The sequence below is a fragment of the Lathyrus oleraceus genome, chromosome 4 (assembly GCF_024323335.1).
Source record: "Lathyrus oleraceus cultivar Zhongwan6 chromosome 4, CAAS_Psat_ZW6_1.0, whole genome shotgun sequence".
Taxonomy (NCBI): Eukaryota; Viridiplantae; Streptophyta; class Magnoliopsida; order Fabales; family Fabaceae; genus Lathyrus; species Lathyrus oleraceus.
Genome location: NC_066582.1, coordinates 268,242,249 through 268,256,399, shown reverse-complemented (window position 1 = coordinate 268,256,399; position 14,151 = coordinate 268,242,249). Strand labels below are relative to the sequence as shown.

The 14,151-nt window shown below is 37.9% G+C and overlaps 1 protein-coding gene across 1 annotated transcript; it reads right to left on the bottom strand.

The window, feature by feature from the left end:
• Window positions 1-11,558: 11,558 nt before the first annotated feature.
• On the bottom strand, window positions 11,559-12,416 carry LOC127137009 (uncharacterized). The gene has a single exon (XM_051063508.1). It carries the CDS (start codon window positions 12,414-12,416, stop codon window positions 11,559-11,561), a length of 858 nt encoding a protein of 285 aa, XP_050919465.1.
• Between the last annotated feature and the right edge of the window lie 1,735 nt (window positions 12,417-14,151).

The window sequence follows — 14,151 nt, the reverse complement described above, 5'->3', positions numbered from 1 at the left end:
TACCATAACAACGCTCTGAGAACCTCAATATGTTAGATCAGGATAAGTACCTATTATACCGATTCCTTGAACTTTTAGTTCTATGGCAACCCCAAGTAGTTTATACAGAAGTCAGCACCATCTTAATAGCAAACTACGTGGAGAGCCGATGAATATAAGTGAATGATCCCCAAAGTAACCTAAGATATATAAATATATCAAGAAATGCACTAATTAAATTAGGTGATCCTTACCAGATCATTTAATCTAAAGGTTGCAGATCATGCAAAAGCACAATACGAAAGATCCATTATGAGTTGGTTCAGTAGGAATCTGGTACTGAACTTGGTAGGGCGGACTACGGTTCGATCCCCCGCAATTTGCAATGGACTGAATAATGAAGTTATCCGACTTATGTACCAGAACTTCTAGCTAAAAGCGGATCATAATCACTAACCGGTTACTCCACTACGTGCGCGAAAAGATAAAGGGCTTAATGTGATTTCGCTAGAATGAAAACGGGTAAAATAAGACTAAAGGAACCAGGATAGCTATCATAGGGTACTTGAACTGATTTGCATAAGGTAGGGTTATCTAAGTTGTAACGGTAGTTGTTGATGTCAAGATTAAACTCAAGTCCTCCTAAACAAAAATCCATTTGCAACCTAGTACGAATTGATGTGTGCTTTGAAATTTCATCTGGCTAAAACTTTTAACAAGTTCTATACTGAATTTTGCTTGAGGACAAGCAAAGATTTAAGTATGGGGGAGTTTGATAACACGGAATTATATCACATTTTAAGACTTAATTCAATTAGATTAGATTATCATTTACTTTAGTTTATCTCATTTTATCAGATATTATGCAGTATTTCCTTGCTATTTATGTCAGGTATCCATTTTGAAGCAAGAGTGAAAAAGGAAAGAAAAGGAGGTGTAGAAAGGAGTAAAAAGGAAACAAATATCAAAGACCAAGCCCAGCCCAAAGAAAGCGCACGTTGTGCCTGTGACGGGCGTCACAAGGGTTGTGACGAGCGTCACACTAAAAGCACCCCTGTGACGAGCGTCACACATGGTGTGACGAGCGTCACACCATTCCACTAGCTTTTTGGCGCAAGTCACGCCCTCAGAAGAATTGAAGAGACGTTGAGAGAGTTCGTGTCCTATGCCCGCGCCGTGTATTTAGCCATGCTGAAGACTCGTGGGAAACAAAAAAAAGCAGTTAGAAGCACTACTATAAATAGCTACATTAGAAACCTAAAAGGGTTCCGCTTCCTCTCCCCTCTTTTGCCGTCTACTCTGCCGAAGCTGTTCAAACCTTCTGTTTTAGCTTTTGCTTATTTTTCTTTTCCAGCATTGTTTATTTTATTTATTTCTTTTGCAAGCTTTACATTCTTTTTCCCTTGCAAATTTACCTTTCCCGTTTTAGCTTTTAGATATTTTTCGCATAATAGTTTCTACACCGGAAACCATTGTGCAACTTTATACTGGATTTAACCTTACGTTATATTCTAGTTTTATTTCCTTGATTTAATTTACTGTTTAATTGAAGAATCCAAGAACAAATCCTACCGGCTTGTGGTGGAGTGTTCAAGACTATTGTATTACGCATTCAGGTTCTTTAATCGTTATTTAATATTTTGTTTTATCATTTATCTATATTATCTGCCTGGAATGAGTCTGTTTATGCATGATATGTATTCTTGTTTATTTAGCATGTCTGGCTAATTCGCCTAGGTATCGGTATGTAAAGTAAGCAGAATAAGGGATCAAGACTGAGTCAGGTCTATCTAAACTTAAAAGCAAAATCAATCTTTTTACGGTCTCAACTTACAGGTTTAATAACAAGATTTTTTACAAAAGTAAAAGACATAAAGAAGTTAAAATCAATAGAGCGAGAGTTTAAGATTTTAACTGGACTGTGTAAGTTAGGCATTAATTCTAGATCAGGGCGAGAGCAAGTTTTAGAGTTAATTAAATTCTGACCTTTTCCAAAAAGTATTTTTAAAGATTGAATGTGAGGACGAGAGTTAAGCATTTGGATTTGATTATATAACCTAAGTCAACAGAGCGAGAGTTTGAGATAAGGGTGTTTAAAACGGTCAGTATTTTCTTAAAAGGAGTTTCTGCAACTTTATTGTTTTCAAAATATGGTTTTTGACTTAATTATAAGTGACAGCTACATTAATATAAAATCATGGTTTATTCAACAGAGCGAGAGTTTGAGATAAAACCTTTAACCAATAAAGTTAACCGAAACGATTCATTTTAAAACCAAGAAACCGACAAAGACTTGATTCCCTAGTTTTGACGAACTACATACCGATATCCGTTTCATTTATATTTAATCTAGATATTAGTTTAGCTCTTAGTTTTTCCCCAAACAATCAAACATTTTCACCTTAGATTTACGTAGTAACCTTAGATAACGGTATATCGATTCATAAGTCCCTGTGGGATCGATATCTTTTAAAACTACGCGATAGAACTGTGCACTTGCAGTTTGTATCCCATTCTCGACTCACCCAGTCGAGCGATTAACTTGGTACCCGATACTAGTCCTGATTCTATGGCTCTGTACGAAATGTTTGCTTCTGAGTTGAGCGAGTTGAAGAAACAAATGGAAGATTTACTTGAGAACAGAATTGTTCGACCAAGTGTTTCTCCTTGGAGTGTGTCGCTATTGTTAGTAAAGAAGAAGGATGGTGGCATGAGGTTGTGTGTTGACTATCGACAACTGAACAAGGTGACGATTAAGAATAAATATCCTCTTCCGAGAATCGATGATTTGATGGATCAATTAGTCGGTGCTTGTGTTTTCAGTAAAATTGATTTACGGTCGGGTTACCATCAGATTCGAGTGAAACCAAAAGATATTTTGAAGATTGCGTTCAGAACGAGATATGGTCACTACGAGTATTATGTGATGTCGCTTTTTGTGACCAAAGCGCCAGGTGTGTTTATAGAGTATATGAATAGTAACTTTCATCAGTATTTGGATAAGTTCCTGGTGGTATTCATTGACAACATTCTAATTTATTCGGATACTGATGAAGAGCATTCTGAGCATTTGAGAATTGTGTTGGAGTTGTTGAAAGAGAGGCAATTATATGGTAAGTTATCTAAGTGTGAGTTTTTGTTAGGAGAAGTGAGTTTTCTTGGCCATGTAATTTTTAGTGGTGGTATTGCAGTTGATCCTTCGAAGGTTGACGGTGTGTTGCATTGGGAGACTCCAAAGTTTGTTACGATGATTAGAAATTTACTTGGGTTAACTAGTTATTATCACAGATTCATAGATGGTTTTTCGATGTTGGAAGTGCCTTTGACGCAGTGGACTTGAAAGGGTCAAGCGTATGTGTGGGATGTTGCTTGTGAAGAGATCTTTGTAGAACTCAAGAAAAAGTTGATGAATGCTCCAATTTTGATTCTTTCGAGTACAAATGAACCTTTTATTGTGTATTGTGATGCTTCTAAGATGGGTTAAGGTGGTGTGTTGATGCAGAATGGACAAGTTGTGGCTTATGCATCAAGAAAACTTAGAGTTCATTAGAAGAATTATCCTACGGGTGACTTAGAGTTGGACATCATTGTGTTCGCACTTAAAATTTGGAGACATTATCTATTTTGCTCTAGATTTGAAATGTTCGATGATCATAAGAGCTTGAAGTACCTATTCGATCATAATGAGTTAAATATGAGGTAGAGGAGGTGGCTTGAATTGTTAAAGGATTATGATTTTGGTTTGAATTACCATCCTGGTAAAGCCAATGTAGTGGCTGACGCACTGAATCGGAAGACGTTGCATATGTCAACATTGATGCCTAGAGAGTTAGAGCTAATTGAAGAATTTATAGATTTGAGTTTGGTTTGTGAAGTCACGCCGTAGATTGTGAAGCTAGGTATGTTTAAAGCTTACTAGTGGTGTTTTAGAAGGGATTAGAGAAAGTCAGAGGACTGATTTGGAATTGGTAGATTGTTTGGTTTTAATCAATCATGGTCGAGGTGGTGATTTCAAGATTGATGATAATGTGTTATACAATTTTGTGACAAAATTTGTATTCCTGATGTGCCAGAACTCAAGAAGAGTATTCTTGAAGAAGGACACCGAAGTGGTCTGAGTATTCATCTCGGTGCTACAAATATGTATCAGGATATGAGAAAGATGTTTTAGTGGCGTGGGATGAAGTGTCGAATGGGCATGTGAAAGTGATCTCATTTTTCACCATATCAAAGGATTAAGGGGTTGCCTCACTACTTTTGTTCCATCTTCAAGTGAGATCCTATGCATAGGCATGGATGGGCTAATATTATGAGTGTCAGCCAAGGTCCATCCCATTCCCTTCTAATGTTCCTGCAATAATTTCTCTTCCTGCTCAAATTCAAGCTTTGATGAATAATTTAAATCTTCAGGAAGTGATTGAGGTTCTAAAGAAGGTGGTTGTCCAATGGATGGTGTGTTTCGGGAGGTCGAAATGTTGAGAGATTCATCCATAATAACACTGCAAATAGGGGTGTATATGGAAGAGTCAGAGGTAATATCAACTTGCAAGACATCTTCTATCTCAGTATAAACAAAATAAATGTGAGTGTGAGTACATGCATCACAAGTGTAAGTATCATCAAAATCAGACAATGATGAAAAATTGGCTGAAAACAAGTCAGAATATGTTTCACCAGCTAATTCAGAAAGAAAATCAATTTGAAAAACAAAATACTCTTCTATGGGGTGTTTCATAGCATCAAAAATTTTAAAATTTGCAGTAATATTACCAAACTCCATGGACATTTTTCCAGCATCGACGTCAATTTTTGTTTTTTCCGTCTTCAAGAATGCCTGCCTAAAATGATGGGTGTCTTGCTTAGATTTGAATTAGTTTCTCCTTCCATATATAGAATGTAGAAATCTGCAGGAAAAATCAAATCATTAACTTGAACAAGTACATATTCCACTACTCCGACAGGGCGGGTATTGCTTCTATTTGCAAGTTGAATGATAAGACTTGTATTCTATAAAGGACCAAGGTCAAGATTGTTATAAACAAAAGTAGGCATAACATTAATAGAATCTCCAAAATCTAGCATGCAATTTTTGAATTTACTATCCCCAATGGTACAGGGAATAGAGAAACTTCCTAGATCTTTGCACTTTTGGGCATAGCCTGAGTGAGAGCTGACACATTCTCCTAAGTTGTAAATTTTTCAGGTACAAGTTTGGGTTGAATAAGGGTTGAAACATTTTTTCCCATATTAACTCTCTCATTTCCCTTCAATCTCCTCTTGTGAGTGCACTAGTCTTTCATAAATTTTGCATATTTGGGAACCTGCTTAATAACATCAAGAAGTGGGATGTTCACGGCTACTTTTTTGAACACGTCCAATATTTCCTTGTCCCTTTCTTATGTTGGACGATAGTACCGATCTAGAAGGGGGGTTGAATATATCAGTATTTAAAATTTAGCGCTTTTTAAAATTGTTTTTAAAGATTGTGAAAGCTCCATAGATGTAACACCCGTATATAGTACATGTCTAGAATACATATTATACATAGTGTAATACTGGTACTGAAATACATAAGCGTCTAGCGGCAACAATGTACATATTTACATGCACAAAAGAAACAAAACATGGCACAAAACATACACAAAAGTGCCCAAAATAAAAACTAGGAGCTAGATCATTATACAATGATCTCAAAAATATATACACAGCGGAGTAGCCATCCACACATCAGGTAAGCAAGACATCACTATATCTTGTCCTTACCCTTCGCTTGCTCAGAACCACCTGAAAAGTAATCAACAACATGGGGTGAGATAATAATCTCAACGGGTTCCCTATCTTATGGGTCCACTCGGCTCTACAAGGTTTTCTAATCCAAGTCCAACTCAAGTCAACAGGGAAAGAAGACTTAAGCGATGGGGAACTAACTCGTAATGTATGGTAACATGCACCTGAGTTCTTGCAACTCAAACAAGACCATTATTCAGACTCGTGAAACATCAATCCCCGGGCGAACCTACATCTAGGGCAAGCCCAGTTCATGCATGCTTGTATGATTCGACTTTCGCGGTGGATATCGGGTCCTCTATGAGTTTCAAACTCATTTCAAGCAACCGTCACCCGTATGGGACTCTAACCCACTTAGGGTATCTTTCACCGTATGGGACTCTAACCCACTTAGGTGTCCACCTTTCCCCGATATCCGCCGTGGTTGGGTCTCAAACCCAATTGAGGCATAAATCATCGGTCTCACATCCTATTGCTTACTCATCTAAGCATATCAAATAGATATGTGCACCACCAAGGGAAAACATTTTGAATACATGATAGGTTCCTCGAATCATAACAAGATTCATCAATCAAAGGTGATCTAATTCATCAAAATACACAAGCAACAACATGGCATGTTCCATACAAAGCATTTCATTCTCAACTATGGCAACCATTCGTTCATTACCTCCACGTAAGCGTCGTACGAATATCTACCGTCTTCTAATGTTATCTAGGTTATACACCTAACTTATGGCCTAATACCAATCCTAGGTTAACTCACAAGTTTCATTATGTAATTTTCACAATTAACATGGATTCAATATAAGCATAGCATTACAATTGATTAATGGTTGATAAAAAAGCATTTAGAACATCAAAGAAATGGGTTTTTGAAGTGTTTGGCATAAGTCAATCAATTGGTTGGGGAAGCCCAATTGATTGGTTCCTCTCACGTTGCTGTTTTTCAAAGTTTACAAAGGATCAATTTGTCAATCGATTGGCCCATGAAAATTTTCCAATTTTCTAAAACAGAAAGTTTATGCAATCGATTGTAATCCCCTGTCAATAGATTGGTCCTGCTAAAATTTCCTTTTCTGCAAAACAAAAGGTTTGGCCAATCGATTGGAGGAGTGTGTCAATCGATTGGTTCTTAGTAAAATCACACATTTTCCAGCTTTGAGTGTGTGACCAATTGATTGACTTGGAGAAAACACCCAGGACCAATCGATTGGTCCTTACCATTTTCACAGAAATACTTTCTGTATCCTTGGATTTCCACCTGCATAACTTGTTACCTTCCTAACCAATCATACACTTCTTATTCCAACAAAACCCATCATACCACATGCTCATATACATACATATATATATATATATATATATATATATATATATATATATATATATATATATATATATATATATATATATATATATATATATATATATATATATATATATATATATATATATATATATATATATATATATATATATATATATATATATATATATATATATATATATATATATATATATATCAAGGGTTTCAAGTTCATAACCACAACCACAATAAATCATGTAGTCACCACAATCATGAAGAACATATCAAGCACTTGTTCATGGGAATCAACAAAATCAAGAGAAAACATTCATCATATATCATGGATTCTTATGATTCACATATGATTTTATAACTCTAATCTCTAAAAATCTTAGGGTTTCTAACTAGAACCCACCTCAAGAAATGGAAGAGGAGAAATTGTTAAGGATGAGATGATGATATGAAGATAATGGTGATGATTCCAATCCCTTGATTTCTCCAAGCTTTATTCTTCTTCTTCTTCACTAGCTTGCTTCCTCTTCTTCTATCTCTCTAGTTGTCTGATATATAAAGCAAAAGAAATGGCACATGTGGGTAGGTGGTAAGAGGTATAAACATGTGGCCACTATTTGCCACAAGAAACATGTGGTTAGAAAAGATTGCAGGTAGTAACAAATATCTCAAGTGGCACTTACTTGTGATATTTGTTCTACCAGAGCTATTGACCCATTATTAGTGTTACCAAAATGTCCCAATTAATAAAAGGTCAGTCCCAGTTAATATTAATTACGTCAACCTGAACTCACTATTTACTCTATTTATCCCAATTGATAACTTTTAGAGCACATAAGAACTCAATTGATCTCAATTAATAGGAGTTTGAGTATTTAAGGAAATATGGGGTATTACATCTTCCCCCCTAAATAAAAATTTGTCCTCGAATTTAAATATTACCTGGAAGAGATGAGGGTAAGCTTCTCGCATTTCTGACTCCAGTTCCCAGGTAGCATCGCCCGGATGGGATTCATCCCACTGCACCTTAACAAGAGGGATCTCCTTATTCCTCAATACCTTAACTTCTTGTCCTGCAATATGACTTGGTAGAGGTTTGAAAGTTAGGTCTGCTTCTACTTCTATTGACTCTGGAAGAATGGGTTGAAGAGAATCTGGAATGAACTTTCGAAGTTGAGATACGTGGAAATTGTCATGCATTTCTGATAGAGAAGGTGGTAAGGCTAATTTGTAGGCTACTTATCTAATCCGCTCTATAATCTGGTATGGCCCTATGTATCTCGAACTTAGCTTACGTGACTTAAACAGTCCTTTCAGTCTTAACCTCGGAGTCACCTTCAAGAATATGTGATCACCTTCGTCAAATTCCAATGGTCTTCTTATGTGATCTGCATAGCTCTTTTGGCGATCTTGTACTTTCTTCATCTTATCACGGACCATCCTTATCTTTTCTGTAGTCTTTTGAATAATCTCTGGTCCACAAAAAAAATTCTTCACCAACTTCCGTCCAACATAGAAGGGTCCTACACTTCCGTCCATACAAGGCTTCATAAGGAGCCATCCCGATACTTGCATGGTAACTATTGTTATAAGAAAATTCAATCAATTGTAAGATCTCCTTCCAATTCCCTCCACTTTCAAGTACAGAAGCTCTTAACATATCTTCCAGTGTATGTATCGTCCGTTCAGTCTGACCATCCGTCTGAGGATGATCAGACGTACTTAAACACAACTTAGATCCCATAGCTTGTTGTAATTCCTTCTAAAACCTTGAAGTAAACTTTGGATCTCGGTCATACATAATACTGGTTGGAACACCATGTAGTCTTACGATTCCTAAAATGAATAACCGTGCAAGATGACTTGCCTTGTAAGTAGTCTTCACGGCCGAGAAGTGCGCGGACTTAGTCAACCGATCCACAATCACCCAAATTGAATCATAACAACCTTGGGTACGAGGTAACCCTACTGCAAAATCCATTGAAATACTATTCCATTTCCAAACTGGAATCTCTAAAGGTCGCAATAAACCACCTGGCTTCTAATGTTCGATCTTTACTTGCTGGCACACTGTGCATTCCGACACATACTCTGCAATATCCCTTTTCATCCCAGACCACCAATAATCTTTCTTCAAGTCTTGATACATCTTCAATGAACCTGGATGTATGGTAAATGCCCCCTTGTGGCCTTCCTCTAAAACTTTTCCTTTCAGCTCGGCATCATTCGGAATACAAATCCTTTGATTAAATTGAATAACTCCATCCGGTGATTGAGCAAAACTTGGTTGAGTCGACATCTCTTGCAACTTTTCATCCATCATTTCTCCTTATAGGATTTCTTCCCTTAGGTTAGAAGTAACATTCAAATTTCCCATTATCACACCATCTTGCGTCCAACTAAACTGAAGATTAAGATCTCGTAACTTTTCCAACAATGCGTATTCTAACATCATTAACTCGGCCTTATGCATCTGTTTCCGACTTAAGGCATTCGCAACCTTATTCACCTTCCCCAGGTGATACTTAAGCTCAAATTCAAAGGCCTTCAAATACTCCATCCACCTCCTCTGCCTCATCTTTAACTCTTTCTGGTCAAACAAGTATTTCAAACTCTTGTGATCGCTAAACATCTCAAAGTGCATTCCATACAAGTAATGTCGCTACACCTTCAATGTAAAAACAACAACAGCTAGCTCAAGATCATGAGTCGGATAGTTCTCTTCGTGAGGCTTCAATTGACGAGAGGCATAAGCTACAACCTGACCACTCTGCATTAACACCCCTCTTAATCCTTTCTTTGAGGCATCACAAAATACTTCATAAGACTTACTGGGGTCGGGGATGACTAGAACAGGAGCAGTTGTTAGCTTTTCCTTCAAACTCGTGAAAATTTTCTCATACTTCGAATCCCATTTAAAAAAAAAATTCCTTTCGGGTAAGTCTAGTCATTGGTAAGGCTATCTGCGAAAACCCCTTTATAAATCTTCGATAGTAACCTGCCAAACCTAAGAAATGTCTGACTTCGGAAGCATTCTTCGGTCTTTCCCAATTAATAACTGCTTCAACTTTGGATGGATCCACTGATACTCCTCCTTGTGATATGACATGACCAAGAAACTTCACTTGTTCATCCAAAACTCACACTTACTTAACTTGGCAAAAAGTTACTTCTCTTGCAGTACTGACAGGATAACCCTTAGGTGTTCTCCGTGCTCTTAGGGAGTACAAGAATAAATAAGAATGTCATCAATAAAGATCACCACAAACTGGTCCAAGTAAGGTTGAAATATCCGATTCATATAGTCCATGAAAATAGCAGGGGCATTCGTCACAACAAACGGCATCACAAGAAACTCGTAATGGTCATATCGGGTTCTAAATACGGTCTTTGGTACATCCGAATTCTTAACTCTTATTTGATGATAGCCCGATCGTAAATCAATCTTCGAGAACACACAGGCTCCTTTCAACTGATCTAACAAATTGTCTATCCTTGGCAGAGGATACTTGTTCTTAATGGTGACTTTATTCAACTGGCGATAATCAATATATAACCGCATACTACCATCCTTCTTCTTTACTAATAACACTGGAGCTCCCCATGGTGAGACACTAGGTCGGATGAAATTCTTGGTTAACAACTCTTCCAATTGATCCTTCGACTCTCTCAACTCGAGCGGTGCCATATGATACGGAGAAACGGAGATTGGATCCGTCTCAGGTATCAGATCAATAAAGAATTCCACTTCCCTTTCAGGAGGAAGAGAAGTGACATCCTCAGGGAAAACTTTGGGAAATTCACAAATGACAGGAATTTGTGTAACTCTCAGATTATCGCTAGATTCCTTAGTGAGAGCCAAGAGAACTGACTTTTCCTTCTCAAATAAGAAATTAACAATGCCAACCGTACCTTCTAAGATAGTAGTTAATACATCCTTTGGAGTAGCTTCACTAGATGGGATGATAATCAACTTCTCTTCATATCCAATAAACACCGAATTGGCGGAAATCCAATCCATCCCCAAAACCACGTCAACCTTCTTAAGTGGTAAACAAATAAGATCAATCTAGAAAATTCTACCATTCACCGAGAGCGAACAATTTTCACAAATCAACGGTGTCTCAACCACATCATCCATGGCGGTAGTAACCACCATAGGAGGAGACAAGGGAATTGCTTGCAAGCCAAGACGCTTCATGCACTGAATTGATACAAAAAAGTGTGTCACCCCACAATCAAACAATACAAAACAAGGATGTTCATTGACGAGACACGTACCAGCAATTAAGGCATTGTTGCTCTTATCCTTCCTTGCATCCAAGGTATAAACTCGACCAGTGCTCCTCCCCTGCATTTGATTGTTATTATGAGGACAATCCCTAGCCATGTGACCCTCCCTCTGACAAGTAAAACACTTAATTCCACTTCTAGCACATCTTCCAAAATGAGATCTCTTACATATTTGACATTACGGAGGATGGTTAGGTCTTGCATGCTGCACTTGTTTCCCCTTGAAAGCCTGAGGTCTAGGCCTAAACTGGTTACCTGGCCTCCCTTGGTCCTTCTGTCCACTCCTAAACTGATCCCTTTCTTCTTGAACTTCCTTCAAACTATTCTCAGCCACACAACATTGCCTTAACAATTCAGCATAAGTGGTGAATTCCCTTTGAGAAACACTGTGAGAAATTTCACCTCTTAGACCAAAAAGGAATTGATCGATCTTCCATTTCTCATCTGGTGCGTACGTGGCTTGTCTAGAATAAGCAGTCATGTCTTCAAATTTCTCAGTATATGCAGCTACTGTCATAGGACCCCGTCTAAGCTGCTGAAACTCAAATTCTTTCTGAGTCCTCAAAGAGCTAGGAAAATACTTATCCAGGAAAGTAGTCTTAAAATGCTCCCAATCCCTAGGTACTCCTTGATTGGTCATGAGAGTCGAAGCATTATCCCACCATCTCACAGCTGGACCCTTCATCATGTGAGAAGCAAACAAAACCTTATTCTCTTCACTACAATGCACTATCTGAAAAATACTTTCCATGTTGGTTATCCACTCATGAGCCTTCACAGGATTTAACCCACCATGGAACTCAGGAGGATTCATGCGGAAGAAATCTCGGAAACTACCACCTACAGCTTCTTGTGGAACCCCTTGAGGATGAAAACCACCATTCCACTGTTGCATCATCTGTTGCATGAATTGATTATGTTGTTGTTGCATCTGTTGCATGAACTGAGGCCATTGAAAACCTTCACTACCACTTGGCGGTTCGGAGTCCGAATTCTGAGTTCTGGGTCTACCATGACCTTTACGTCTGTCAGCCATGATCCTGAATGTCATACAAATAGGATTAAGTTGATCAGGCTCAATACTATGAATATAACATCAAGGACAATGATGACAACCCACATATGAGGCAGAAAGAAATACTTATAATATCTCATGGATAGGTCGAGCATACGACCTGCTCTGATACCAATTGTAACACCCATATATAATACATGTCTAGAATACATATTATAGATAGTGTAATACTGGTACTGAAATACATAAGCGCCTAGTGGTAACAGTGTACATATTTACATGCCCAAAAGAAACGAAACATGGCACAAAACATATACAAAAGTGCCCAAAATAAAAACTAGGAGCTAGATCATTATACAATGATCTCAAAAATATATACACAGCGGAGTAGCCGTCCACACATCAAGTAAGCAAGACATCACTCTAACTTGTCCTTACCCTTCGTGTGCTCAGAACCACCTAAAAAATAATCAACAACATGGGGTGAGACGATAATCTTAGCGGATTCCCTATCTTACGGGTCCACTCGGCTCTACAAGGTTTTATAATCCAAGTCCAACTCAAGTCAACAGGGAAAGAAGACTTAAGCGATGGGGAACTAACTCGCAATGTATAGCAACATGCACCTGAGTTCTCGCAAGACCATTATTCAGACTCACGAAACATCAATCCCTGGGTGGAACTACATCTAGGGAAAGCCCAGTTCATGTATGCTCATATGATTTGACGTTCGCGGTGGATATCGGGTCCTTTATGAGTTCCAAACTCATTTTAAGCGACCGTCACCCGTATGGGACTCTAACCCGCTTAGGGTATCTTTCACGTATGAGACTCTAACCCACTTAGGTGTCCACCTTTCCCCCACGTCCGCCGTGGTTGGGGCTCAAACCCAACTGAGGCACGAATCATCAGTATCACATCTTATTGCTTACTCACCTAAGCATATCAAATAGAGATGTGCAGCACCAAGGGAAAAACATTCTGAATACATGATCGGTTCCTCAAATCATAACAAGATTCATCAATCAAATGTGACCTCATTTACCAAAATACACAAGTAACAACATGGCATGTTCCATACAAAGCGTTTCATTCTCAACTATGGCAACCATTTGTCCACGACCTCCACATAAGCGTCGTACAAATGAATATCGTCTTCTAATGTTATCTAGGTTATACACCTAACTTATGGCCTAATACCAATCCTAGATTAACTCACTAGTTTCATTATGTAATTTTCATAATTAACATGGATTTAATACAAGCATAACATCACAATTGATTAATGGTTGATAAAAAGCATTTAGAACATCAAAGAAATGGGTTTTTGAAGTGTTTGACATAAGTCAATCGATTGGTTGGGGAAGCCCAATCGATTGCTTCCTCTCACATTGTTGTTTTTCAAAGTTTACAAAGGATCAATTGATCCTCATTGTCAATCGATTGGCCCATGAAAAATTTCCAATTTTCTCGAACAAAAATTTTATGCAATCGATTGTAATCCCCTGTCAATCGATTGGTCCTGCTAAAATTTCCTTTTCGGCAAAACAAAAGGTTTGGCCGATCGATTGGAGGAGTGTGTCAATTGATCGGTTCTCAGTAAAATCACACATTTTCCATCTTTGAGTGTGTGGCCAATCGGTTGACTTGGAGAAAACACCCAGGACCAATCGATTGGTCCTTACCATTTTCACAGAAATACTTTCTGTATCACTTGGATTTCCATCTGCATAACTTGTTACCTTCCTAACTAATC